Source organism: Melozone crissalis, unplaced genomic scaffold, assembly GCF_028551555.1.
Source record: "Melozone crissalis strain CALT ecotype California unplaced genomic scaffold, PUWL_Pcris_2 ptg000023l_1, whole genome shotgun sequence".
In the NCBI taxonomy this organism is placed as follows: Eukaryota; Metazoa; Chordata; class Aves; order Passeriformes; family Passerellidae; genus Melozone; species Melozone crissalis.
Window position 1 is genome coordinate 19758202 of NW_026535801.1, and position 27227 is coordinate 19785428.

Sequence of the window (27227 nt, forward strand, 5' to 3'; positions counted from 1 at the left end):
ACGATGAGAACAAAAATAAATTACACGTGCTAGGTTTTATATATACTCATCATAGTAATACATATTCACTTGCAGCGCTAAAAGAAGGACGAAGAGTCACATTCTATCAGAAAACAAAACAAAACAAAACAAAACTGGAAAATGCCGGGTTTTGCCAGAGTCTCTCCTGCCTTTATCAAGTGGTGGTGCTGTGCCCATTCCTCACTGGTGCCCCCCCCCGGGGTTAGGGTTTAAGAGAAGGTCAGATTAGCGGTCAGTTCCCGGATTCGGTTCTCCCTGCTCATCTTCTTGAGCTTCATTCTGCGGTTTTGAAACCAAATCTTGACCTGCCTGTCAGTGAGGTTTACGCTCTTACTGATCTCTAGACGGCGCTCTCGAGTGAGATACATATTGAATAAGAACTCTTTCTCTAATTCCAGTGTTTGGTGTTTAGTATAAGGACACCTCTTCTTTCTGCCACTCTTTGCAGTTAACCAATTGCTTGTTGGAGTATCAGACTTGATTTCCTCTATCAAAATCAAAGAAGAAGAAGAAAAAAAAATCAAAAATACCTCAGACTGTTAGAGTGTACCCTTGGCCATGACCCCTCCTCTGCAGTGTCTGGCAGATATGGTGGATGTGGGCATTGCCCAGCGCCCGGCTGAGGCGTGGGCTCAGCCAGGGGACCTGCGGCCAGGCTGGGCTCGCCTGTCCCCAGCCCTGCGCCCTGCCCTGCGGCCACCCCGCTCTCCTGCTCCTGACAGGAAGGGTCTCGCAAGTTTTCGGCCGGCGTTTAACATTTCAACAATATTTAACCTGCCGTCCGCCCCATGGACACATCTAAACGGGTCTAGCCTCGCCATGGCCGACTCGGGCTCCCACGACAATTGCCACGGAAATATTCCAATTACAAAATAGTCTCGCACTGTATTTTGAAGCAGCATCCCCACACACATCAGCTGAATCACGCAAGCACACCTATAAACAGATATAGACATTTCCCAGGCAAAATGATATACAAGAAATTACGACCCCCTGCCTCGGATTTTTTTTTTTTTTTCATTTTCCTTTTGGGTTTTCTTTTCCCCACCAGAAAGAAATCTCCCCCACATGAAGCTAGACCTGTACTACTAAACATAATTGAGATAAAGAAATTCTCAATGCACACAGAGGATAAAAATTGACCTAGAGGTTGCAAAGTACATTTTGATAGCAGAAAATTTCTCGTTTTGGGATTCTTCGATACACGCCGTTCGAAAGAAAGGCGTTAATGCACTTTAAAAGGGAAAATAAAATCAGATGCCACCACTTTCAGGTTTCAAAAGCATTTCAAAATACTAGTGCACTTTTGGAGACCAAGCCAAGGTTATCTAAAGCACCACATTGAAATATTCCACCCTTGGACCAGGCAGATAGCGGGCTGCTGCTTTCATTGTGCATTTCTTTCCAACTTTACCCAGTCTGGTAGCACCTATTCCTCACCTATTTTAAGAGGATCGTAATTAACTTTAAATGCAATCAAACCCCAGTAAGGCTCAGTGGAAAAAAAAAAAAAAAAAAAAAAAAAAGGCGAAATACTACGAGAGAAAAGTTGAGCTGCTCGTATTTTACAACCTCCAGACCCGCTTTTTTTAGAGGTATGGGGCTGCTTTTGGCTGCTGCAGCGCATTACGGAGCACACGGCTATATTCCCCGCATCACAGAGGCTGTCTGCGTGCACGGGAGAGGCAGATCTCTACGGAAAATCTTTGGACCGTTTTGTGAAGCATTTTTGCCTGCCAAAATCTTCAGAGAGACAGCACCTGCAGCCCGATACTCCTTAGCATTAAATGTGATGGCTGTGATGCTCGTTAGTATATTCGAGCGTGTTTTATGGTGCTGGCGTGTTGGAGTTACACCACGGCACGGCTTAAACTCGGTAATACAGACCTTTAGTCTCCTTCTCCTGGACTTCTGGGCTGGACACGGAGCCTTCGGGCAGACAGCTCCGCTCCTCTTGCAACGTGGACTTGGGCTCGGGACTTTCCACTTGAGAGACTTTAGCGGTGCTGTCTTGGTTGTTCGGGTTTTCATTCATTTTCTTTTCCAGCTGAAGTTGAGCAGATATCTGCGGTTTGGAGCTGCCGCGAGGGTTTAACTGTAACATTACAGTTGAACTCGTTTCAGGGCTATTATTGTACTCTTGGGTTTTCCCAGTGGCGTAGGTCTGGCTCAGTCTAAAATATCCTGGGACAGGAACCTCGGGGTTCTCAATGGGGCATGATTCAGACACCAGCCTCTGGTAGGAAGGGACGTCTGCAGAAATGAGTTTGGATCTCTTATCGGAATACATGCAGCAATTGCTTTCTTCTTTAATATTTGTAGTGAAGGAACAAGTGGGGACCTGCTGTGTAACAGGTTGCTCTATTCGACAAGATCTGTTCGGGTCTGTCCAAGTGTCTACTTGAGGTATATAAGGATGTACATTCATACCCATATTTTGGTGATTAACTTCTCTCTTAGCCAGAGACGGAAGGAGTCCACAGGTTTGCATCCCATACGTCCCAATGTCTGTGCTAGGTGGCATATACATGCTGGCGCTGTTGGAGTAGAAACTGTCACTCCTGCACGCACTGATGAGAGAATCTACTAAAAAAGTATTAGCGGCAGGAGAGCTGTTGGGAAAGGACATTTTGGGGCGGAATTTGAGGAAGAGAGATTGTGTCCTTTGTAGGCTGACATCTCTAGGAAAACATTCCCGTGTAATTGCGGATGCCTCCGCGCGACCACATGACAGGCGGGCCAATGGCAGCGCCCGCCGCCCCGCGCGCCGCCGCCCCGCCGCTGACGCGCCCCGCCGCGCCGCCCCGCCGCGCCCCGCCGCGGTCAACAGCGCCCCCTGCGCCGCCGCGCCGGCACCGCACCGCGCCGCGCCCCCGCGCTGCGGCACCGGCCCGCGCCGCGCCCCCCCGCGCGCCGCGCCGCGCCGCGCAACCTCCGCGCCAGCCCGGCCGCGGAACCCCCGGCGCGGAGCGGAACCGCGCCCGCCCGCCATGGCTCCTGTAAAAGCCCCGCCGCTGACAAGCGCGGGGACAAAAGGTTGCGGGATTTATTAATGCGTATTAAGGAGAATCAGGGGCGATCAATAAAACCCTCATCTACATTCTCGGGCTACTCGGTAATTTTCTTGCTTCTGAAGCTTTTTCAAGAGTTATACCCTCTGTTGCCGCGCACGGGAAGATATTTTATTAACAAATCAATCGAGACTTTGTAAAGGATAAGATTAATAGTTAAGATTTAGCATAATGGCGTTCGCGTTATGAATTATTGAAAATTATACTATTGATTTTTTTCCTAGCTGCTAACCGAGAAGGTCAATTTTTGTTTTAACACAAATCGTCAAATATTAAAAGGTGGACTTTTGTCATAACTCGAATTTTATAGGGAAGCCACATTCCTAAAATTATTTTACAATGCTCTCTCCCGACCGCCTGGAAAAAAAAAAAAAAAAAAAAAAAAAAAAGAAAGAAAGAAAGAAAAAAAGAAAAAAGAAAAGAAAAAGGAAAAAAAAGTGGGTTTTTCTCTTGCCCTGCAAACCGAAAGCATCAAAAAGGAAATTTCTCCTTCTGTAGTGTTGCTCATCAAAAAAGCATGCAGAAACTCATGTCCTCACTGCAACTCCTTTAACTCCTTTAAGCAACTTTTTCTGTCTTTTTTTATAAGAATGATGAATGCATCTGTATCATAAAGCAAACAAACAGCAAAGAAAGCAACCAACTAAAGGCAACACTAACTGTCTACATGGCAGATCAGAGTTTTCCGTCCCAACATTTTAAACGTGTTTTATTGTTTTTCCTCCCACTCCTTAGCCGTATTTGCACCCGCAGCTACTACATTTTAAATAGTGGCGGTAGAAACTGTTTATTACTCTTTATCGTTTTCCTTTCCTTTCTCTTTCCTTTTTCTTTTTTCTTTTTTTTTTTTTTTTTTTTTTTTTTTTTTTTTTTTTTTTTTCCCAAACTGGGGTATTTCTTATCTGGGACCAATGTTGTCAAGGACCCTCATCCACACAAAGTGAACTTGTTGATAATTTTTGTTTGGGACTCGTTCGCCTGTTTATTTTGGGCCTTTCTACCATCAAAACACCCTTTCAGATCCCCAAGAGCAGGCAGCGCATGAAAGGATTTTTAAGAATTTAAATGCGTCTTTCGCACACTTACAAACGTGCGTTTTCCACCAGCGTGGGTTTGAATTTTCCTCTGTTTCCTGGCATTTGGATGTTTTTGTACTTTACCGTACACTTTAGACCGCTGGAAACAATAACCCTATTTAAAATTTCGCGGTGGTGGCAATGAGACAGACCTTTTAAAACCTTATCGCAGCTGTTCAAATACAACATCATTGTCAGGTTAAGAGCCAGTGTCTTTTATAGCTGCGGTCTCCAGCTCCTGGGTTGCCGGAGAGTTTAAATATTACCTTCGTAATATTCGCTGCTCGCAGGCTCTTTCGGCAGCATCCCCTGCGCCTGGCGCAGCCCCTGCCCGCCCCGGGCACGCTTGGCCGGCGCCGCGGGCTGAGCCGAGCCGAGCCGAGCCGAGCCGGGCGCGGTGGCCACGTAAGATCATGATCAGAGCCATGGCTAAGACTCGCCTGCGCCGCGGAGAAGCCGCGGCGGAGCCCACGACGCTCCCTGCGAGCGCCGCGTCCCCCCCCGCCTCGCCTTCTAGCAATTTCCTCCTCTTCAACAACAGCCTGGACAACCCACAGAGTTTAAAGAAACAAAATACTATTTTTCTTGACGCAGTTTAAGGCTCGACTATTAAATCTAATCAGGAATTTTATGCCCATCAAATGGTTCTTTCATAATCTTTATTTACACTGTAAGAAAAGGGGTCCCAGAAATATCCCGGCTGAAAGTATCAGCCCAGAGGTTTGCGGCGGGTTTCGCCCAACAGTAAAGTTAAAACAATAAGCAAATGCTGAGCTGCTTTCCACGCCGGCCTCGCTGCTGCTGCTGCTGCTGCTGTTGCTGCTGCTGCTGCTGCTGGAGGAGCTGAATTCTGGGCTCCTGATTAGACATGAGGGCTCTTTGATTTTTTGTAATTGAAAATATTAATTTCATGCATGTCACTACACGGAAACTCAGATGACTGTTGTGATTATAGTAATTTAAATATTGCGTTCAGGACTGGCACACGGCTCCATAAGACCCTTCGCTCACGGTAAATCATGAGGGATTTAAAAACGGGCAGCAATTTTTTATTGAAAATGAACAGTAGAAAGTTTAAGTTTGATGTAAATAGAAGTTGAATAAACATGCGAGAGCCATTGGGGAACTGGGGACTTAGGCTCTGGGCATTTAATGTCACTATTGTTTTAAATCATATTAAAATGGAATAAAGTAATTAACATTAATAAATAAATCAATATTGTGCAATAAATGAGATATACAATCTACATTAATATAAAGGTTTTGCTCTCAGAGCCCCATATTTTTTAGAACGAGGGTGAAAAAATGCCCCAACCAATGGGTCCATGCAGATGTAAATTACTGTTTGTAATAAAGCATAGGTGGACATTACAGTTTTCTCCTCTAGCAAATGTCAGGGCTAAAAACTGGAGGTTACCAGACGTGGCAGCAGGGTTTAATTTTCACTGCCTTATCTCCCTGAACCTTATTACTGGTGATATGATTATGTTTTTGTCTCGGCTGTGTCGAGCATTCTCATAGTTGCAATTTGCTGTGTTTGTGTCCCATTATGCGAGGGGGATGGGAGAGGGGTACGGAAGAAGCCAGATATTTTGCAGATGCCTTCAGTAACAAAGGTATTGCGAGAAATGTCTTATTTTCAAAATAGGCTGGAACCCCGGAAGCTTTTAGTAAATTTCCTTTGATTTACTTGATTTCACCATTTTATTTAGGGTGTCTTTAAACGCGCTGACTGTATATTTTATGCCACGCTGTTAAATTGCAGGGACATTGAAGAATAGTTTTATTTAAGAAAAAAAAATTGGGTAGGATATTGTGATCTTTCTTCTTTTAATAAAGCAACTGTCACGTTGCCCAGATTTCTCTGTGCCGTATTTTCATAGAAAGAGTCGGCGTCTGGGCTCAGATTCTCTAAATTTTTTTGACCGAGGTAAGGGGACAGACACGACATACTGATGACACTATGCTTTTTCCTAAATATGAAATCCTATAAAATAAACAAAATAGCACGCTGATCTTTTCTTCAAAGGTGTTAATTCTGAGCTTAAGGATCGCCCACTACTACTGACCGTACGCTCGGCTTCGCCCTGAACCCCAGCCCTTCTCCTATTGAATTTCCATATTTTTGTGCACACAAAGGTGCCTGAGTGCGATGAGATTTTAGCGTGTATATTGGTGGCCAGTTCCGCCTTCAGCCTCGGTATTTGTGCTGCATATTTATCTTTCGGCGGATTCCTGCCGCATTCATATTTTAATCGGAAAATAAGCAAATGCCCTTTTCTTTCTATGTAAAGGACAAGTCCAAAGACATTTGGAAATAGCTCACAATCTTTTCTATCTAGAGGAATTTAAGTGGGAAAAGGATAAAAAGGAAAAATAGAAGAGGTTACAGACAGACTCGCACAGAATAATCACATTTACACAGTGGTTAAAAAAATTTAAAAAAAGGAAGAAAGCGGCCTTTCCATGTTCTCTTGTATAGATATAATTTTCCAAAATGAACAGCGCACCCAGGTTGCCATCACCCGTTCACATTCTCTGCCTTCGGCCTCACTGTAATTGCGAGGGTTTCGAGCACCTCGTATGGAGCCTGATGGGCTCGGGGTTGGTGCGGGCTCTCGCAAGGAGCCCCCTCATGCCAAGGAAAACAAACACCAAAACTTCGCTAAACATTTCACCCTAGGAAAGTGTAGGTCCACCGAGAGACCAGGGCATTTTCCTCCGGGATACGGCTCTGCCTGCAAGGGCTACCTCTGGCGTCAGGGATCCCAAGGATTTTGGATTGTACAATGCCGGTTTATTGCCGCCGGAAAGGCTATTTCTAGGAAAGTGTTAACAATGAACTTCTAAAAAGGAAAAAAAAAAAAAGAAAAAAAGAAAAAAGAGAAAGAAAAATAAACCACACACCAACAATCCAGCAGACAAAGTGCCAACAAATGCGTTCGCGAGAGACTGGGCTCTAAAAAATGCGGAATATGGCTAAGCCAACATGAAATAGATTTCGATGAATTCTTCAAATAAGCAGAAAGCAGCGAAACCCTTTCTTTCCTGAGGTTCTGACCAGAAATCCACACTGAAAAGAAAAAAAATCTTAAAACAAAACAAAACAAATTCTCAGAAAGACAGAACATGCTCGGTCGCTGGAGAACGTCCAAGAAATTCATAAGAATGACTTTAATTCTGTAAGCTCTACTTTCATTTTAATAGATCTCCATAGCACTTTTAAAGAGAGGGACTTCATTCAGCAATGCCTTGGAAAGGTGATGTTAAGATATTAAAAATATCTTTTCTCTTTAGTCTCTCTGTCTTTCTTTTAAAAATAAGCATGCTCAGGAGCTAAAGTTAATCTCGCCTTTAAATAAAATACGTTTTTAACATTATGTTTTCTGTACCTAGAGATTTATCTAAGAAAATCCGCGAGTAAGAATCAAAGATAAATTGTGGAAATGCATATTTTTTATATTACTTTTGTTCCAGCCGCATTAAGGCTGTTCTTAAAAGAGTAGATAGATTTTCGTTCTAGGGAACGAATTCTGAATATCTTTGGGGTTTGAATTTTTTTTTTCCTTTCTTAAAATTATGGGATTTTTTTTAAAGCTCGGATGCATTATAAAAGATTACGACCAAAAAAAAAAATTCTTTTAAAGTGGCATATTTCTCCAGCACGTCACGGTTATGGGTTATTTGTTTAATAAATCTTTTTGATGCTTTATTTTCTCATTTGGAAGGCCCTGAAATCTTATCGTTACTTATATATTAGATATTTTATTAGCGGCGGAATTATTATTAGGGGGGAAAGAGGCAGGAGCGGCGGAGGCTGCGGCACTGCAGCGCCCGGGGGCGCCCTCCTGTGGCCGCTGCCCGCCAGGCACTGCGAATTTCCTCCGCTCCCGGTCTTTCTCCTCCGCGCGATTCCTCCCCAGCCGTGGGCTTCTTCCCTTCCTTTTTCATAGAAACTTAACACCGCTATCATTGAGCATTTAGGCGAGATTAGTGCCGGGGTGTCTCGGTTTCCGCGGCCCGCTTTTGCGGTGTCTTGGCGTTTTGAAGGCGTATTAATGGGCTGAGATAGACTGTCAAAGCACTGCAGGGAACAGAAAACCAAACGGCTCGTTCTAGCCCTGTGGATTAAGGATCGGGAGACACGCGAGAATTTGGCTGTAAGGTCGGGCAAAATGCCGTGAGGAATTCCCCGCGACTTCGCGCATTTCTAGTTAATGGGCTTTGTGGGGAGGCCGCATAGAAATATCGTCTTTGTGCCTAAATTGCGAGACATTTCCTACTATTTTTTTTCTAAGCAAACCTCTCTTTTTCTTATGAGCTAAAAAAAAAAAAATTAAAAAAAAAAGAAAAAAAAAAAAGAAAAAAAGAAAAAGAGACATTTTTTGGGGGTCGAATTCCCAGGGCGCGGAAGAGAAAGAGAGGGAGGTGAGGAGCCCCCTGTGCTCCAGCTGGCAGGGACTGGGGCAGGGCACGCTCACTGCACGACGCCGAGAGCTCACCTCGACCCAGCCGGGATTTTCTCTGCGTTATGATGCATTTGCTAATATGGCCAGCTATGCGGTAAAAGTGTGTGTGTGGCTGTGCGTGTGTGTGAGAGAGAGCGAGGGAGGGAGGGAGAGGGTGAGACAGAGAGAGAGTGGGTGGTGGTTGAAAATAACAGAGGAACCTTAAGGCGCCTAATTATTCAGAAAGGTTAAAGGTGATGACCTTGACATTTTGGAAGTTCAAAGGCATACACTTATGTTTTTCTTGCTAAAGTGTTTTAATTTTTTTTTTTTTTTAGTCATGCCTCCCTCCTCTTCTATTTCTCTATTTTTTGAATTCTCCGGTTTTTCCTAACTTAGTTGGCACTTTTGCCTTCCCTGCCTGCGAGAGTAGCGAGAGCCACCTCGTCCTATTCAAAAAAGCCAAATTCTTTTCTCACTCGTCGCCTTTATTGCACATTGCGGAAATCTCTTTTTCGCCCACCAGAAGGTGTATAATATAACCCAATTAAGCTGTTTAGAACCTCGGGTTTTATGGTGTTGTCTAGACAGTTCAAGGTTTTGTAAACAGCCCGGCCAGGTCACGCAAGATAAAGCGGCGAGGAGCGGAGCGGGATCTGCTCCGGGTGCCGGCCCCCGGCGGGGCCCGCCGCGAGCGGCAGCGGCAGCGCGCTCAGCCCCGCTCCGCTCGCCCTGCCCGGCCGGCGCGCTTAGAACCTCCCCTCTGCTCCCAGAGCGCTGGGGGTGGGTTGTGCTTTTGGTTTAGGGTGGGTTTTTCTTTTTCCTTTTTTTTTTTTTTAAATTTAATTTTCTTTTTTCTTTTTTTCTTTTTTTTTTTTTTTCCCCAACTAGTGCCAATTGTTTATAGCTCCCTCTTGTCTGACTCCCTTGGAGCCCTCAGTCTTTCTGCCTTGCTCTTCACTAACAAGTAAACAGTCATTGACGTTGAGGATTCTGGGCTTATTCGGAGCCTGACCAGCTAAACGAAAAGCCTTTTTCGTTGTTTATAGTAATGGTAGCACCATCAGAAGTGATGGTCTGCAGACAGCCATGTTGGCTCTGTCTCACAGCGAACGGGAAAGGTACGCATACCTACAAAGGAGACTCAGCCATCTGAACTATTCCTTAATTAAAATGCTTTTTAAAAAACCCGGGTAGCCTTCCTCACATTATTATTTAACTGAACTTGGCTCTAGCCCGGAAAACGCTAAGATCCTTTGGAGATGGAAATCCATACAGTGCACGGAAGTTATAACCTTAACTTTACTAGAAACCATTTATTCACATGAAAAAGACAGTGGCCCATGCTTTTGGATGACAATAGAAACATATATATATATATTTTATATATAGCGAGCGTACATTTACCATCTCTTAAATAAACCGCATTCACTTAAAGGGAGGAAAGTGTTATCCTAGCTCAAAAGCAACAACAGAGCCCCCCCCGAACTCAATGAATTGTAAGCAACAACTACCAGACACACTGCAGGTCCATTGCTGGCACTGTGGGAGAGGGAAAAAAAGCACCTTTGGCGAAAAACACTCGAGAGTGGACAGTTGGATTTACCCTAGCTTGCCCTTATCAGGAATCTGCTCCGCCAAGCCCCGAAATCTCCAGTGGCCATTCAGTGTGGGGAGTTGCACATGAAAATGAAACTTTGAGTTCCGCAGGGTGGATGTGTCAAGTAAACAAATGAACTTTTGCATTCAGATGGTAGGTCAGAGAGACCGACATTTTCTTTGTTTTTCTTCTTTCTTCCTGTTCTCTTGCTTTTTTAATATTATTTTTCTTTTCTTTTTCTTTTTCCTTTTTTTTTTCCTTTTTTTGTTTTTTTTTTTGTTTTGTTTTTCAAAACAAGGGATTCCCTGTGAAATACTGGAGTCGATCTCTGTTCAGTTTCTTTTCTTTCATCCTTCGGTTCTGGAACCAGATTTTAACTTGCCGGTCAGTGAGGTTGAGCATTCTGGACAGCTGCAGTCTCTTCTCTTTGTTTATGTACACGTTGAAGAAAAATTCCCGTTCCAGTTCTCTTATCTGATATTTGGTATAGGGGCACCTCTTTTTCCTCGATCGCTGGGGAATTGCTGAAATTCAAGAGAGAAGAAACTGATTCACGCTGTTGCTGCGAACATGCTCAGCTAGGGTTTGGTCAGAGACTTTGATAATATCCCATTGCCTGCAAAGCAGCCCTCTAGCACTTCAAAAAATATTCCCGACGCTTATAATCTCCGGGTGACTTAGCAAGAAAAACCAATATTTCCCAACTTCTCCTTAAAAGAGAGCTCTTCGAGCAATACAGAGAGATATTTAAATGGGCTGGAAAAATTCCAAGTTTCTCAAACTCCTCTCGCACACACCCCCCGCCCCAAACAAACGAAGATCTTAAGCTCTAAACCGAAGGCAGCTCTGAGCACTACCTGTGAAATCTCTCCGTCTCCCCCCGATGAATCAACAATTTAATAACAATTAATATCCTCTTCCAAGAATACCTTAAGCCCACCTAAATTGGTTTCCTATCGTAAACACGCTTTACAACGGTAAAGGAAATCTTATAGGATATATAAAATCCTTTGGATGCTTATAAAATTGCACATAAAATGCGGCTTGACAAAGTGTTGGCCTTGTACTCTTGCCCCCAATTTACTACTGATACCTACCTGAACTGTTGCTCTTCTCTGCAACAGCCTCACCAGAAGGGGAATCGGCGCTGTTTGCTGGTGTCACTTTCTTCTCCTGGCTGGAAGGTGTTTTACTGCAAGTGCTGTTCTGGGCTTTCAAGTCGCCCTTCTCGGCGTCCCCCTCGCTCTCGGAGTGCTGCTGGTACGGGGGTCCGGGGGCTGTCTCGTAAAACTGGTCGAAGCCTTGCGGCAGGATGCCGTTCCTCCCCACCGAGCTGTAGAAGTTGGAGGCGGCGGGAGACGGTCCGTGGTGGCCGCAGACAGGGTCCGTTTTGAACAACATTTCCGTCCTCCTGTTCGCGGGCTGCAGAAAGTCTCTGTGCATCACCTCTTCAGCTGAGTAATAAGGAGCATAACTGCCCCTATACTGCCATTTGCTGCGCTCTAATCCGTATTCCCTGAATGCCACTTCGCGCACAGGTTGAACATGAGGTAAATTAGAAGAATAAGGAAAAGTCATTTGACAGGACGACGATTGAGACAAAAAAGAGGGTTTCGTCGAGAAATCTGAGGGTGAGACGTAATAGGCGCACCCTGGCAGATACATATTGGATGTGCCGTGACTGCAATCGTCAAACTCAGTCATGTCTTCCTTTTTGCGATTGCAAGCAACCAGGAGGCTTCAATGCATTGAACAAGATCCATCTATTGCACAAGAGGGTTTGGACAGGATCAACTAAGAAAAAATCCCCACCGTGTGCTGACGTGCAATTCATCTTGATTGATTCTAGTGGTAATTATGTCACGTGACGCGATGTAGAAATGTCCTTATATCTATATCAGCCCCTCCGAAAGGCTCCTAAGATCTCTCCAAAGAGCCCTCCCAGCACGGGGAGGCGAGCGCGCCGTTTGTACAAATATAGCCGGGTTTGAGTCTCATCCTTTCAGCAGGCGCTGCGAGGCACACGTAGGTGGTGCGGATCACCTGGGGCCGCGCCGCCCGGGCAGGCTCCTGCCCACCGCCCGAGCCCGGCGCGGAGCCCCCCGCCCGCATCCCCGCCGGCCTCCCGGCAGCCAGGGGGGAGCTCGGGAAGGCAGCCCCGGAGCGAGCCTTGGGGGCTCACGGACCGGCACCCCCGGCTCGGAAACGCGATCGCTTCCTCCTCAGAGGGAGCGATGCTCTCCGGGCCCCGCTCAAGCGGATGATGAGCGGGTGGGTGATGGTTCACTCAGGAAAGCCAAGTCCCATTCACACATTCGAGTGTGCGACCGGATCTGCCCGCCCGGCTCCTGCAATCCGCAGTTGGCATCAAAACCGGTCACGAAATTCAAAGCCTGAGTTTCGATCACCTCATTTTCCCTCGCTTATAAGCCCAAACACTGCGCACTTGTGTCAGGGCGCCAAACTGAAATGAGAAATACGCAAACAGAACATCTCTCAGCAGCCGCATTTACGAAAGGGAGATACTTTCGGGCTCTCTGTAAGGCAGAGGGCTAAGGCAGGAATAGAAGTCCACCAAGCACGGTTTCCTTGGGAAGCAGAGCAGCAGACAAAGTGACCTCTGTTCTCCTGCCTCCAACTCCCACCAAAATGTTCATTTTCATTGGAAGGGAAAAGCAAGACTTGGGAGCTGGCGGCACGCACGGCAGCCGCCAGCCCCGCTCCCGCCCTGCCTTCGAGGGCTCATTTTTGCCAATTTTCCTTTTTTCCTTAAAATATGATTTTATACAGACAAGCACAAACAGGGCCGCAAAGGTTGAAAACAGAGGAGAATAACGAATACGCGCCAGCAATAGCCCTATATTCGACCAGTCCCTCATTTCAGAAACATTTGCCAGTTCTCCATGGGAATGGGGTTTTTCCGCCACTGTGCCGCATAGCCAGGTCAGGTCCATCACATGGCGCTCCCCAAATAGCCCCGGGATCTGGGCGAGCTCCCCAGGCCGAGCACGGCGCCTCCGGACACCCAGCAATGCCCGGGCGGAGGCTCCGGCAGGCGGCAGGGCCCGTGTCACCTCCGCAAAGGCACCTCCGGCTCCCGCAGCCAGCCGAGAGCCCGGCAGGTGGGGAACCGGCCCCGCAGAGCTCCGGGCAAGCGGGGACCAGGCCCGTGGGCTCCCCGGCTCCTCGGGCCGTGCCCGCAGAGGACTCGGCTCCGCTGCTCCAGGAGCCTCCTGCTCGCCCTCGGCCGCGCCGTGCGGGGAGGCTCCGAGGGCGGGAGCCCCGCAGCCCGGGCTGCCCCGCAGCCTGCCCCCCGCCCCGACACCGGCACCGGCACCGGCACTGCCCCTCCTGCCTCCCCGGGCTCCCCAGAGCAGCCCGGGGCTGCCCAAGGGCTTCCACGCCGCAGCCCAGCTAGCCCTTTCTAAACATAAAAGACCAAAGCCAGGCAGATATTATGGAGCTCATTCTTAACATGCCCCCACGGTCGCATCTTTCTTTCCTTTTCTCTTTTCTTTGTACAGTTGGTTTTTTGTTTTGATTTTTTTTTTTTTTTTTTTTTGCTTTGGTATCTCACTCACGAAACACCTCAAACGCCACACATCGCTCTCAGCAGATAGACTCTTGCAAGTTGTAAGTTATCCCTAGAAATCAAAGCACAGAACCACCACTCCCTCCCTTAATCATCTTCCGAGCCCTCTCGGTTCTGCTGCAACAGAAAAAAACAGCCTCCCAAAAATGATGTCTGCGCAGTTAAAATGGCTCCTGTGTCACTAATTGCCCTGGACCTTGCAGCAAAGCAGGGCAGGGCTCCGTTCGGATTGTGCCCCCCCCAAGGTTTCTGATCGCCCATCTCTCCAAGAGAGATGGTTCTGGAAACCTATGGAGCTTCATTTTCTTTACCGTTCAAACAACTAATTGCGCCTTAGCCCGAATCTTTCACGTTCTTTTCGATGCAACAAGCCTAGCATCAGTTACATTTTGGCGCAGGAGCCAACCGGTTTCAACTAATTCAAGTTCAAAGACATGGCGACGATTTGTTAGTACGAAAGCTCTTTTAGGAAACAATCCTTTAAGAAACGATCTAATTTGAGAAATGTGAGACCAATATCACAGCAGAGACCCCGCCGCAATAAGGCAGAGCTGGGGGTCCCCGCGTGCCAGAGCATTTTCACCCCGGGGTCGGTACCAGCCCAGCTCTGAACATCACAATAACACCCCCACACACTCCCCCCCTCTTTTTTTCTCTTTCCCTTACGCAGATTAAACAGCATCGAAACATAAATGCACATCATGTACACAATCAGGCGAATACTTTACCGTTAGGCGTCTTGAAACATCTGCAGTCGTTGCCTGGAATCACCAAGTATTCAGGTCCAAGAGACATTTCCAAATGCTCTCCGTGGAAATTAAGGCGACTTGCGTAACGTTTGGGCTTAAAAATATACCCGGTCCGGCTGGAGAAGATGCGGTATTTTTGTGCCACCCAAGATAAGACACTAACTTGACCTTAACTTTGTTATGGCGCCCCTAGTATCTGGAGAACGTGAACAGACACTGTCTGGCAGCTCTCGTAAAAACCGACTGGAGAAGAGATTCTGAGTCATTTCATTTATTGCCACTACAGTTCTGCAAGAAAGCTTTTCCTCTCTGCCAAACTTTAATTATTTATGCTCTTTTAGGAAGCACAAAGGCATCCAGAGCCATTCCCAACAAACCAAGTTGCGTTTGCAGCCTTATCAAAAGAGGAGGGATGGAGAGCGTCCTCGAAGGGCTTTATCACGTTTAGGCTGCGGTGGAAATGCAAAGATGTTTATATTTGAGTAAATAAAGGGATGAACCGTCGCCTGCGTGCTGCGGAGGGGCGCGGACGTGGGCGCAGCAAGCGGGTGCCCGCCGCTCCATCCCGCCCCGCACACACCCGCAAAGCCGGCACAGGGGGCACCTGATGAGACACCCGAAATAATCCGGTGGAAGGGCGTGGAGTACATCCCCCGGACTCGGGTGCATCTCCTTGCCGCCCAGCCGGCGTGTCGCACACGCTTGTGCACACGTGTGCCCAGGGGACAGCCCGCCTGGCTGGCTGGCTGGGTGTGCGCAGGCAGGGCGCGCCCGCGGCTGCGGCTGTGCCACGCGTGTGTGCCTCCCCACGCCGAGCCGCTGCCCTCGCCCACCGCTGCCGAGGAGGGGATGAGCCCTGGAGTGTGGGCACCAGCGAAATCATGCACCATTCTCTACCGCCGATGTGCCTGTGCGCAGTGTGAGCCCACAAACACGCGCGTCTGAGTGTGCACACGCGGTTACACACAACGGGCACTGCTGGAATGAGAGCATCTATGGATACACGAGCACACACAGAGACACATTATACACAGACTTTCTCAACAAACCGCAATTTAGATCCTACCTCCTCTGCCTTTTCTCTTTCCGTAGGCGATTTAGACTAGGAGCCTCACAATAAGCCATCATCGTGGATCAGATGCGTTTAATAAATAATATATTGCCTTTCACGTATTTTCATCCGAGGTTCCTCTTCGGATTTCATATCACCCATGCTAGAAAGGGACGGGTTGTACTGAGGAGGACTAGGATGGGGAAGAACAGCAATGGGTCAATTTCTCATGGACTGTAGCCGTCTGAGTAGTATTCCAGGAGAGGGTAAGAAAAGGGACTTTATCTGGTTTTTGCTCTTCTCCTGGCTTGCATCGTTAGGGTTGCTTCTAGGTTTTTAATTAGGGAATGCCACTGGATGAAGAGACCATCATTGTCCGCAATGCGTCAACTCCCAGCACAGAGGCTGAACGTATCCAAGATTTGGAGGGACCCAGGAGTGGTTCCTGTGGCTGTGGATGGCTGGGTGTGCATCCCTTGCCCCCGGGGAGCTGTCACCCGGCGAGGCTTCGTCCCCGCTTTCCTACTTGCAGCCACCCCGCCATGAGCGAGGTAGGGTTTTGTCTGCATTGGGCACTGCGGGCGGTAAGAGTGGCGACAAATGCTTTGGGCTGGTTTTCCTTCTCCCCCCGAAACACCACCCAAGCGTTACCTTTGGGGCTCCCTGGAAAGCTTTCGGGAAAATGGCTGCGTCTCTGCCCGCCTAGGAATCCGGGATTTAGCTCCGAATTCATCTGGACTACCATGCCCTCCCGAGCACGCACAGGAGTGAGTAGGAGCCAAGTTCAAATATGATTCTTTATGAAATACTAATGAGTTTATTCTATCTATCTGCCTGTGTAAGTAGGAAGCAGCTTTGAGACGTTCCTTGCTGTTGTTTAGACTCTTTGTATACGCCACGAACAACCATATCTGAGCCCATTTCACACGCCAGAAAAGAAGGCAGCCTCTGCCAGCCTAATTATTGTTACTGCTGGGAGCCGTGGAAACGCTCTTCGTTAAGAAACGAAGACTTAGGTTGAAACTGCAGCCGAAAGGCATTTTAATATGGACCTATGAATGCGTGAGATTTTTCTTTTAGAATTCATATTCTGAGGTGTCAGACTAAGAGCAATCTGTGTTTTCCTCAGGCCTTGGAGCTCTGGCCAGTCTGACTGCTCGGGTGTTGCAGAGGCCGGCGGCTCTCGGCAGGGAAAATCTCCCGTCAAGATGAGGGAAAAATCGATCTCATTCTCGTCCCAAAACAGTGATCAAACGGCTTAGACACTGCTACCAGCCCCTCTGGTCGGGTTATCCTCTGAGGTCTAAATCTGGGCAAAATCCCGAACCCCTTCTCACTTTTCCCTCATACAAATCTATGCAGAAACCGCCACGGGGGCTGACCGGTGAAACAATCAGCCCCACCAAAACCTCCGTGCTGTTCCTGCGCCTGCAGCACCTCGGGGTGAGACTGGGCCCAGCCTGCCCTCAGCCGCTCTGAGCCCGGGCCTGTGTCCCGGCACCGCCCGCCGTCCGTCTGTCGGGGCAGCGCCTGGACAAGGCCAAAGTCAGGAGGGCGAAGGGCAGGGCCTGGCCCCGGGGGAGGCCCCGCGCTGCCCGGGAGGCGCGGGGGGCAGAGGGGCGCTTTTCCCGGGGCTGGAGCCCTCGGCCGTGCCCGGGGCTGGGGCACACAGCGCTCCTGGCCGCGCTGCGCCGTCGGGGCGGCTCCGCGGGGCCGGGTGCGCGCTCAGGTTACGCGCGGCCCTGCGCGGCTGTCACGTGCGCGCTCCGCAGGGCTGCGGTCGGGGCTGCGGCTCCGGGGGGGAGGGTGGAAAGGGGAGAAAAAAAAATACTAAAGAAAAAGGTTTATTTGCTAACCACTTTCCCCATCGCTGCTCGAGCAGGTTACTCCAAACCACAAAACAAGCCGGCGCCGCAGGCTGGCCCTGCGTGCAGGGCAGCAGATGAAGGGAGCGGCCGGGACTCACAGAGCTGACGTCTTTACTAGGCGTTATTCCTTTATTTTGCTGCAAAATGGTGTTTACATACAGATAAAAGAAATCGATCTTAGTTTAGCACCGCTTGTTCTCCGGGGAAAGAGAGGGTGGGTGGGATGCAGGACAAAATCTATATAAATGGAGAAAGAAAGGTAAAAAGCTGATAATACATGTTTCCGTGCTGGTCCGGCTCGTCGTCTTCATCTTGGCCAAGAACTCAGCGCTGCCTATTTACGGAGGGATCCTACGCGTTTCGAGAATTTGGTTTAAATGGTAAAAAGACACACTGCCCGCGATTCCCTGCGCGTACGCTCTACTCTAGGGGTGAACACTCCGGGCACAAGTTCATGCAGGAACGGGTGGACTCTGCTCTAGTACATAGAAAGAGCCTGCTCTCGCATAACTACTCTTTTCTTTTTCATCCTCCGGTTCTGAAACCAAATTTTAACTTGCTGATCGCTTAAATTCAGTCTGTTTGATAGTTCTTTCCTCTTCTGTCGGTTAATAAACTCATTGAGGAGAAACTCGTTTTCCAATTCAGCAATTTGTTGTTTTGTGTATGGTTTCCGTTTCTTTCTTGATCTCCCCTGGGTGGGGCACCAAGGCAAACCTACAACAAACACGTCGATAATTTAGTGGTTTAAGCCTGGATATGCAAATATAGGAATATGAAAAAAAAACCCAACCAAAAACCCCCAAACCAACCAAAAAAGAAAAAAAAAAACAACCCAACAAAACCCGCAAGACATCAGAGCTAAATTAGGTCTGAAAACTGGGCAAAACAAATCTGACAGCACAATTTCTATCTAACCTCCGAGTCAGATTAAGCGATTTTTGCTCAGAAAAAGTTACATGAGGTTTGCAAAGTAATTACAGGCGTCTCTTAAAAAGAACTATATATATATATATGGGTCTCTTCTAACTTAAGCGAGATATTTAAGGCATACCATCCTGCACTGAAGGTCTGAGGCATGACTGGACTGCTGCGGGCTGAACTGTCAGGTTCAAGTTGACGGGATTCTTGATGTCCTCCTTTAAGCTTGAATTGCAGGAATTCACTTCAAAAAGAGCAGCCGAGCCGTGCAAACTTCTCTGCAGGCTCGAGTGGTCATACTTTACGGGCTTTAAGTTGGCTGTGTGAGTAACAGTTGGGTCATTTGCAAAAGATTGCCTCTGCCTGCATCTCTCCTCTTGTTTGGAGCTCGTATCGTGGGCGTAATATTTATTGTTGTCTTCCAGGCACTCCTTGTTGCCGTTGGAGCCGATGTTGATTGGAACGGAGCCGGGGAGGTAAGGCTGCGCCGCGCCGCCGAACGCGTGGCTCTGCGGCTGGGCTGCGCACGAACTTGAGCAAGTCCAGGGGATCGAGCTCCGCGGGTAGGAAATGGTGGGCAGAGCCGCCAATTGACTGCCATTAGCCCGCAAATTAGGAAAATAAAAGGAATCTGGCGATTGCAAATTCAAGAGAGAACCAACGTAGCCAGATCTGTAGAGACTGCGATCACACATTTCCAACAAAGGACTTCAGCTGTTCTTACAGCGGTATTTAGTTACAACAGGGAATAAGCGGAAAGCCTGAAACGATTGGACGAAACTTTGCAGACAGGTTCTTCAAAGCCGGTAATTTCAGCACCGCCTCCAGCGACCGAGCCACAGAGTCCCCCCCTCTCCACCCTTTTTTTTTTTTCCCTTTCTCTTCACCCCCACTTTTAAAAAGTCTTATGATAACACTTGAAATATGAAAATATCGAGCTCGCAAGGGGGAGGGGAAACCACGGTCTCTGCTTCTATAAAAGTGGCCGGGGTGGGTTGGCAGAGCTGCGGCGCCGGCGGAGGGATGCGCGGAAAACAAACATTTGCAGAGAGGACAGGGCAGCCCCGGCGCAGCCCGTGCCGGCCGTGCCCCCCGGCTGGCAGCGCCCTCCGGGCCAGAACCCTGATACCCACGGTAAGAGTGGGCACCGAGGGCTGGAAATAACTTGTGATGTCTGTGAGATGTGGATGTTTAGGGCATACTTGCGTACTTCTGCCCCAACCGCACGATATGCGTCTGCATACGCGTGCAAATAAAGTGTAAATCGATGGAATATTACCGAGATCGTCATTCTGGCACACTAATGACCAGCATTCTCTCAGGTCCGCACGTCTGGCCTTTTTACCCCTTTTGCCTTTCATCTTCACTTGGAAGCGCTTCTGGCGAACAACGCTTCTAAAACTCGGAATCTGTTTTGTCTTTGAAATACAATCAAACAAACATCAACAAACAGAGAATAACAACAGCAACAACACGGAATTATTTGGGCAACCCTCTGAGATTAAATAAATAAATGAACAAATAAATAAATTCGGAAGACTTCAAGAAAGAAAATGCCAGGGTCTGCTCTTCAGCAGAGAGGGTATGAATGCAGCAGCGGGCACAGGGATGGGAGAATCAGCCTCATCTCCCAGGTTGTGTGTGAGGAGCTTTTCTCTCATGAGAAGAAAATCATCCCTCGCTGTTTTATTACTCTGTTATTCTGGGGAGTTACACATATTTTTATATTTTTGATTGATCAAAAAAGAGGCCATTTGTTCCATTATCTCTCTCATTCCCCATAACCCCAGAGTTATTAAAATCGTATCTGAGAGCATCCTCACAGGAGATTGCCCGTGTCCTTTCCCAGACCGTGCGGTTAGGGAGACGGGGAAGGGGCAAGGCCCCGTGAGCTGCCCCCGGAGCCCTGGCAGGGAGCTGGGGAAGGATTGGGGCACCCGTGGGCTCCGCGCTCCCGGCTCCCCCTGCCCCTGTGCCCGCAAACCCGCGGGACACTCTGGGGCCGATCCGCCCCCCGGAGCGGGGTTTCTGTGCCCGGCCTCTCTCCCAAGGTCTCCCCGTGTCTGCGAGCCCGGCGTCCAGAGAAGCCTTAATGCCCGGGCTTTGCCACTTCCATTACCTCGGTTAAAAACTTGAACCTAGTTAGCATGTAGGGTTAATTTTCCCTGTTATTATCCTCTTAAACACAGTTTTAATCTTGGTTTTATTTCTAAGGCGAGATCAGAGACGCTGCCCTTCTTGACATTGTCCTAATCAAATTCATCTTTCTGTTTAATGGGAAATTGAGGGGAATTCTGCAGTAATTTCATTGCCCTGGAAAAAAATCTTTAAATGATTGCTCTCTTCTAGACCACACAGGACCACACAAGCACCGCTGGAGGATATTGCTGACCACTGCCTTTAATTTTTATTGTTTGAATTATGTCTACCAATTGAATCTCCCTCTTATTAGCTGACTTGTATTCTAACTTTGTGTTCCCTTAGAAAATGGGAAATATATATATTTTTTTTCATAATCGCTTTTTACGAAAGAGCTGATTTTCGGTTCTTGGAAAAGAAAAGGAACATTCAGTTCAAAGGCTATATTTTTGTCTGCAATAAACACAAGGAATGGATGTGAGTTCCCAGTTACCGGAAAGAAAGGTGACACTTCAAACTAACTTTTATGGGGTTAGAGAAAACAGAGCTTTCAATTAATATTCAAGTCATTTGTAATTGCTAATTAATACAAAAAAATTAAAAAGAAAGAAAAAAAAAAGATAACATAATAAAAACCTGAAATAGCTGGAGACACTCACAGTTACGGAAAGTGTTTAAATCTACACGGAAAAACATTGAGAGAAACATCATGTTCCAGAGGCGGCTGGCCTCGGAGCCGAGGGGAGCGGGGTGGAGTGGAGGGAGAGCCTCGGACGGGCTTGTGCTGCTTTTTCCAGCCCCAGCTGGCTGCTGGTTTGGGGGCGGCGTGTTAATGCCTCGGGTGTCCCCCCGCCTGTGTCTGTACAGGAAATATCGCCGCTGAGGAACAGGGCGGCCCGGGGGCCTGCTTCACACGCTCCTTTCCTCTTTTCCGCTCTTTTTTTTTCCCCCTTGGTTTTTAACCAGGCGTCCGGATAGGCCTGGACATCAGAGCTGACCACACGCTGTAATTTCACCGGCACAGTCCTCCCGTTCACGGACGAAGGGTGCTCTGCGTGTGACCGAGCCTCCCTCGCTCGTTTATCACTCGGAACGCGGCGCCCGGAGCCGGGGAAAGGCTTCCCCTGCCTATGCCGGGGGTTGTCCAGGAGATGGCAGGATTGCCTCAGACATGGCTGGGAAACAGCGCTGCCTGACAGGAGCCCAGCAATGCATCGCTGCGCCGCTGTGCTTTTGCAATGCGCTTTGTCGAGGTACATGTTAATTATCCGCAATAACGCGCGCTACGTTTCAGAGGAACCTTCACAGCCTCTTCTCTGAACATGGGCGGCTGGGGCTGCGCGGCTGCAGCTGTGGCCCAGGAGGTTTTGAACAAGGCTCACCAACGCCCCAGCTCCAGGCTTAATTTCAGCCTTTTAATTTCACCTTCTAATTTCAGCCCGTAGGTAGGGGGGCAGATGTGCGCCTCATCTTCCTCCTGCCGGTAGCTGCTGGCTTCTTAATGATTCTGCCCGTTCTTAGGAAACTAAAAGGCGACTCCTCTCCATCTGGTACCGATTTGCCAGACAGTTCGGGTTTCATTCTGCCCGAGGAAGGCGGCCTTGGCTGGGCAAGCTGCGCCTTCCGAGAGCGCGGAGCCCGGCAAAGGCAAAGGTTAAGCCTGGGAGGAGGAAGAGAGCAGCCCGCGATGGCTCCGCGGCCGGGAAACAAAACAGCTCTGGCACTGCCCGGCCGTCCGTCCGCCGGGAGGCTCGGGGGGAGGAAAACCTCTGCAGAACTAATGGCAGTGTGTGCGGGTGAGTGGGGGTGCCGAGGGGCAGGAGACAAGAATTTAAAACATTCGGAGAAAAGAAGGTTGCATCAGCAGAGCGGGCTGTTCCAGGCACGTAAATGAAGAGCGGCACAAGTGTCCTTTTATACCAGAATTGAACAAAAATGCGCTTTGCGATAAAATCTGAACTGCTCAGAATTTGATTTTTTCGTCCTTTCAGGGAAAACAAACGCCATGAACGTGCGAGCGGAGTAGAAAGGGGAAAGAAGAGGGCGGAGGAGGAGGAAGATAACCTCCCGATGGAGCCCGGCGGCTGCGGGGAAGACGGAGGCACCGCTCCGGGCCGGCCCGGGGAAGCGGCAAGTGCCGGGACGTTTCGGAAAGGGAGAACAAAGGGGCGGCCGAGGGCAGGCGGAGCGGGGCTCGGGGGGACAGGGCACACACAGCCCTTCGCCTGCTTCCCAGCCCTGCGCTTCTGCCGGCAGCATTTCCTTCTCACTAAAACCCTTTGCTGCCGACGAGGCACCCTCGGATGCTCTCCCTCATCCTTTAATGCCCGTCTATCCACCTCTCATTTGCCAGGAACGGCGTCCTGTGTCCCTGAGAGGATTCCAGGCAGACCTGGAGACCGTGAAACCCTCTGCGGCAAAAGAAGGCGAATTTCTTTCTCTCTTTTTATGTACAGCGAAAAGAAATAGTTTTATTAAAGATGGTTCAGGAAAAGATTTGCATCATCATTAACAGTTTTGAAATTCAGATTGTATTTCCAACACAAAGTAAAAGTTGACTTTAAGACAAATTTTTGAAAAATCGTTTATAGAGAAATAGATTTATCGTGTGTCTTACCACATACAAGGTTAATCAAAATGTTTAGAGCAATAGTATATTATAATAAATAATACTCGTTTGGAACACATTTTAATAATTAGATGAGGCACATTAACAGAGAGGATACCGCTTCTCTCTCCTGGTTGTTGATTAGCGTGTCTGATCACCCTGTGTATATCATAACATGCGCACTAGGTTTAAAAGAATAAAAAAATCGACAAAATCTTAGCCTTTCGGCCCATATAAATTATGGCATCTTTTGAATTTCCTTATTTATTGCTTCTGTCATTGACACCCGTTTAGTTTTGTAAATTAAAACCTAGCAGTGACCTTCGCTTGTCCATCAAGGAGTTTTTGGGCGTGAGGAAGTGGAAGAGCCTTGGGCTGGTCCAGACAAACAGGGCAGAGCGGGCATTCCCCGCCAGGTCTGTGCAGGTCCATACACACCTCTGCAGGGCAGCCTCTCCTCCGGCTGCAGGCCGAGCTGCCCGAGCCGTCCTGCCCCGGGGCTCCGCGCTCTGCTCCTCCGCGGAGCGCTCAGCCCTGCGCGGGACACGAGAGATTCCCTTGTCCAGCCGGGGCTCCTTTTCCAGCCGGGGCTCCTTTTCCAGCCGGGCAGCGCGGCTCCCTCGCACTGAAAGCGAAACTGGGGCGGATAAAACGCGCAAACCCGAGCTCAACCCCAAACCGCAGGAGCGGGGAGCGCGGCGGGACGCGCCTGCGATTCTGCGCCCCGCAACTGCTCCGAGAGGTTCTCCCTTCCTCGACAAAGTAATTAAAAACTCTGCTGCAGCCAGGAACCCTGCACTCAATTCTCTCCGGGTCCCAGTGGGCCAGGCAAGTTTGGCAGAAGCCGGGTGCTGCCGCGGGTCTGTATTCCGGCTTTCTTGCATTTCCGATTTTTTTTTTTTTTTTCACTCGGCGTGTTTTGAAGTTTACGATACCAAATCAAAACTGACACTTTCTGGCACTGGCTGTTGCTCAGAGGAAAAAAAAAAAAAAAAGAAAAATCACAGAATACCCCCCAAAGATTTAAGCATTAAAAAAATTATAGCTTTTACCATTCAACATATTTAAATTCGTTTATACTGGCCTAGAGGGAAGAACAGAAAATATAATTAATATTAATATTATTATTATTATTTTCAAAAAGAAGAAACTATAATTCACTTGTCAACACTCCCTTACACTGAGAGAAAAACGCTGACTTTCACGGAAAACAATTCCCGAAATTTCCGCCACAGCTGGAAGGACAAAAAAAAATTAAATATATTTTCAAGTCTTTTCAAAAGTCTTTAGCTGGTGGTAAATTTAGTGTATATTTTCATCACTGTCCGCAATTAATGTATCAGGATACGTTGTCCTTCAGTTTGGAGACTATTTTCTTATCCTTCACCCTCCTGTTCTGAAACCAAATGGTAACTTGTCTCTCAGACAGGTTCGTGGCTGCGGATATCCTTCGCCTCTTGTCCTTGTTAATGAACTTGTTAATGGCATATTCATTCTCGAGTTCTTTAAGCTGCAGTTTTGTGTACGGCACTCGCTTCTTCCTCCCGCGCCGGTAGACACACATATCGGGCTGGTTTAGTGCAACGTCCCCTATTGTAAAAGACATTATGTGAAAAATCAGAATTTTATTACAGGCTTTTAAAGCTCAGCCGATACTTGTTGGGCACTGGTTTTCATGGGCAAATAAATAATGCCGGGTTGTTTACAGTTTATTATTATTTACACTGCCACATTATTTGCACTCTAGTAAAGCCCCACCAAAACTTTGATGGACTGTCATCACTTTTCAGGCATGCATCGCTAACCGAGCGTGCAGGGCGGTGGGGCATTGGCTGGGGGGCTGAGAGCGGCTCGCTGCTGGCAGCGCACACAGAAATCGCTTTGCTGAGAGTTCCCCGGGTTTGTTTGCATGTGGTTTGTGCCTCTGTGCCCTCACTGCTCGCGGTCTCTTAAGTGCTCTGGGGCCGCCGGATCAGTCGCCAGCCGCAGAGGCAGAGGAGAGCAAGCCTTCGAGCCACCGTCCTGCACCCTTCAAACGCGACTCTAAACCCGGCACCGAGGGAAGCAGCGGGAGAAGGAGCCCGGGGCCGCCCGGCACTCACGGCCCGGGGGTCGGGTGCCCTGGCGCTGGTGGCGGGGAGGTTCTGGGGTCAGTCCCGCGGGTATGGAAAGCAGAGGGTGAGGGTTTTCTCGGGGGTAGACGGCCGAGGGGGAAGTGAGAAAAAGAGAATATCCACCGCCCCCACCCTGCTCTATGCGTGTCTGTGCAGCGTGTCCGGCTCGGCAGGCCGCCCCTGCAGCCCGGGGGCGGGGGAGGGGACGGGAAGGCGGAGGAGGCGCGGGGGTGTTCTGCTCAGACCATTTCTCCCCCTCTCGTACCTGGAAAGGACGATTTCCAGAAGTGCGAGCTCTGTGTCTGATCTTTGGCACAGTAAACCTGACTATTCCAGCCATTAGCCAGAGTCCAGGACTGATAGCCCTCCATTGATATGTATGTTTCGTGTCTCGGTTCCCCAGAGCCAAACGTTGAGACCATGTCTATGTACCCAGGAACGTGCTGGTAGGGGGTTGTATAGCCCTGGTAGAAGGACACTTCCTTTGCCCTGGAGGAGACTTCACTGGCGGGGACACTCGTGCTGGTCAAGCTGGAGACGTCCATGTACTTTTCCACGGGAAAGCCGCCAATGGAGGCGTGGGGGGGAGACTTCAGGGCGTTTTGCTGTATCCCGACCCCGTGGGACATCCTGCAGCTATAGTATCCATTGCCAAAGTGATACCCATAGCCCAGCGCGGGGGCGGCGGCCGGCGTGGCGGAGCCCGGGCAGTCCTTGGTCGGGGGGTCGGGCCTCGCCGCCGCCCCCGAGCGCTCCCCTCCGCCGGCGTAGGCGAAACCCGAGGCGGCGGCGGCGGCAGCGGCGGCGGCGGCCGCTCGGCCCGTGTGCGCCGCCCCGAAAACGGGCGAGGAGAGAAAGTTACGGCACTGCCCGGGGGCTCCGCCGCCGCTGCCGCCGCCGCCGCTGCTGTCGCCGCGCAGTCCGTCCATGTCCCAGCTCGCTGCTTTGCTCATGGCCTTGCACATCGCGGGCGGCGGCGGCGGCGGCTCGGTCCCCGGCCGGGCATGGTGCGGATGGTTATTTGCCTCCAACAGGTTGGATCCTGGCGGTACGTTTATAAAAACGAAGTCCAGGTTGGGAGGGGGGACCGGGGCGGGGGCGGCCGGCCCCAGATTAGTTTGCCTCAGCCCGGGGGGCTGCTCATAGGCTGCCGTCGGAACATGTGACCCTCCCGCTGCCCGCACTGCCCCTTTCGCCTCGCAGCCCCCCGGTCGGCACCGACGGCGCCCCCACCCTCCGCTCCCACCCCCGCCCCGCCGCCGCGCTCCCGCCCCGCCACGGCCCCGGCGCTGCAGCGGGGGGAGATTGGGCTGGCGAGCAGCGGTGATGCCCCTCCGGACCAACCTAGGCCCCCGTTGCCTCATCTCCCCCTTCCTCCTGCTCGCGGCTTCAAAAAGGCCAGCCGAGTACCACTGGACCTTTTGAGGCCGCCGGCAGGGGCCTTTTTTGCAGCCACGGACAGGGGTCTCACCGGATCCACAGGGAGACCTTCTCCAGTTCATTGTTGCCTCTGCAAGAGGGGGAAAACCCCAACCCAGTCTTTGTATTCTATCCTCCCCACCTCCCTTCTTCCCGGCGATGTATGGAGTAAATCGGCTTTGTTCTATGGGAAAAGGGGTGCCCTGGCTTCACTGAGCTGTCGGTCCCTGGGAGAACCCTCCTTTTACCCACCCCCCCTTACCCCCCTCAACTCTCCCCGATATCGCTCCCGGCTAGGAAAATGCACGGGGCTGTGCGCAGCGCAAGATGGTGAGCCTGGCACTCATTAGATGCGGCTTTTCCCCGTGCAGTGTCAGCTCGTGTCGTGGTAAAGCAGCCTAGTTAAAACGCGGAGTTTGCTTACGCTGACGGCTGTTCTCGTGATCACTTCCCAAGAAGGTGGCAAATCCTTCTGTCGTCTCCCTCGACTCTCTCACCGAGCCGGGATGGAAATGCAGGAGCGCGAAGCACTGGAAATGGAGAAAGCTCC

At 49.6% G+C, this 27227-nt stretch overlaps 4 protein-coding genes across 4 annotated transcripts; all 4 read right to left on the bottom strand.

Annotated features, from left to right (window-relative positions):
- Positions 1–230: 230 nt before the first annotated feature.
- Positions 231–2650, bottom strand: HOXD10 (homeobox D10). The gene is made up of 2 exons (XM_054278360.1): positions 1909–2650; positions 231–508 (listed from the first exon to the last, which is right to left on the bottom strand). Exons 1-2 carry the CDS (start codon positions 2648–2650, stop codon positions 231–233), a joined length of 1020 nt encoding a protein of 339 aa, XP_054134335.1.
- A 7854-nt stretch (positions 2651–10504) lies between these two features.
- On the bottom strand, positions 10505–11920 carry HOXD11 (homeobox D11). The gene is made up of 2 exons (XM_054278358.1): positions 11314–11920; positions 10505–10740 (listed from the first exon to the last, which is right to left on the bottom strand). The coding sequence occupies exons 1-2, from the start codon at positions 11918–11920 to the stop codon at positions 10505–10507; spliced, it is 843 nt and encodes a 280-aa protein (XP_054134333.1).
- Positions 11921–17954: 6034 nt separating this feature from the next.
- On the bottom strand, positions 17955–19092 carry HOXD12 (homeobox D12). The gene is made up of 2 exons (XM_054278453.1): positions 18531–19092; positions 17955–18193 (listed from the first exon to the last, which is right to left on the bottom strand). Exons 1-2 carry the CDS (start codon positions 19090–19092, stop codon positions 17955–17957), a joined length of 801 nt encoding a protein of 266 aa, XP_054134428.1.
- A 5391-nt stretch (positions 19093–24483) lies between these two features.
- Positions 24484–26187, bottom strand: HOXD13 (homeobox D13). The gene is made up of 2 exons (XM_054278423.1): positions 25524–26187; positions 24484–24734 (listed from the first exon to the last, which is right to left on the bottom strand). Exons 1-2 carry the CDS (start codon positions 26185–26187, stop codon positions 24484–24486), a joined length of 915 nt encoding a protein of 304 aa, XP_054134398.1.
- Positions 26188–27227: the final 1040 nt, after the last annotated feature.

Bases quoted from the DNA above. Each gene is read 5' to 3' on its own strand.
- HOXD11 (XM_054278358.1), bottom strand. From the start codon at position 11,920: ATGACTGAGTTTGACGATTGCAGTCACGGCACATCCAATATGTATCTG. The intron at 10,741-11,313 runs GTAGGTATCAGT...CTTGAATTTCAG, and splicing joins AGAGAAGAGCAACAGTTCAG to CAATTCCCCAGCGATCGAGG.
- HOXD10 (XM_054278360.1), bottom strand. From the start codon at position 2,650: ATGTCCTTTCCCAACAGCTCTCCTGCCGCTAATACTTTTTTAGTAGAT. The intron at 509-1,908 runs GTCTGTATTACC...TGATTTTGATAG, and splicing joins CCAGGAGAAGGAGACTAAAG to AGGAAATCAAGTCTGATACT.
- HOXD13 (XM_054278423.1), bottom strand. From the start codon at position 26,187: ATGGACGGACTGCGCGGCGACAGCAGCGGCGGCGGCGGCAGCGGCGGC. The intron at 24,735-25,523 runs GTACGAGAGGGG...CTTTTACAATAG, and splicing joins CTGGAAATCGTCCTTTCCAG to GGGACGTTGCACTAAACCAG.
- HOXD12 (XM_054278453.1), bottom strand. From the start codon at position 19,092: ATGTGTGATCGCAGTCTCTACAGATCTGGCTACGTTGGTTCTCTCTTG. The intron at 18,194-18,530 runs GTATGCCTTAAA...TGTTTGTTGTAG, and splicing joins CAGACCTTCAGTGCAGGATG to GTTTGCCTTGGTGCCCCACC.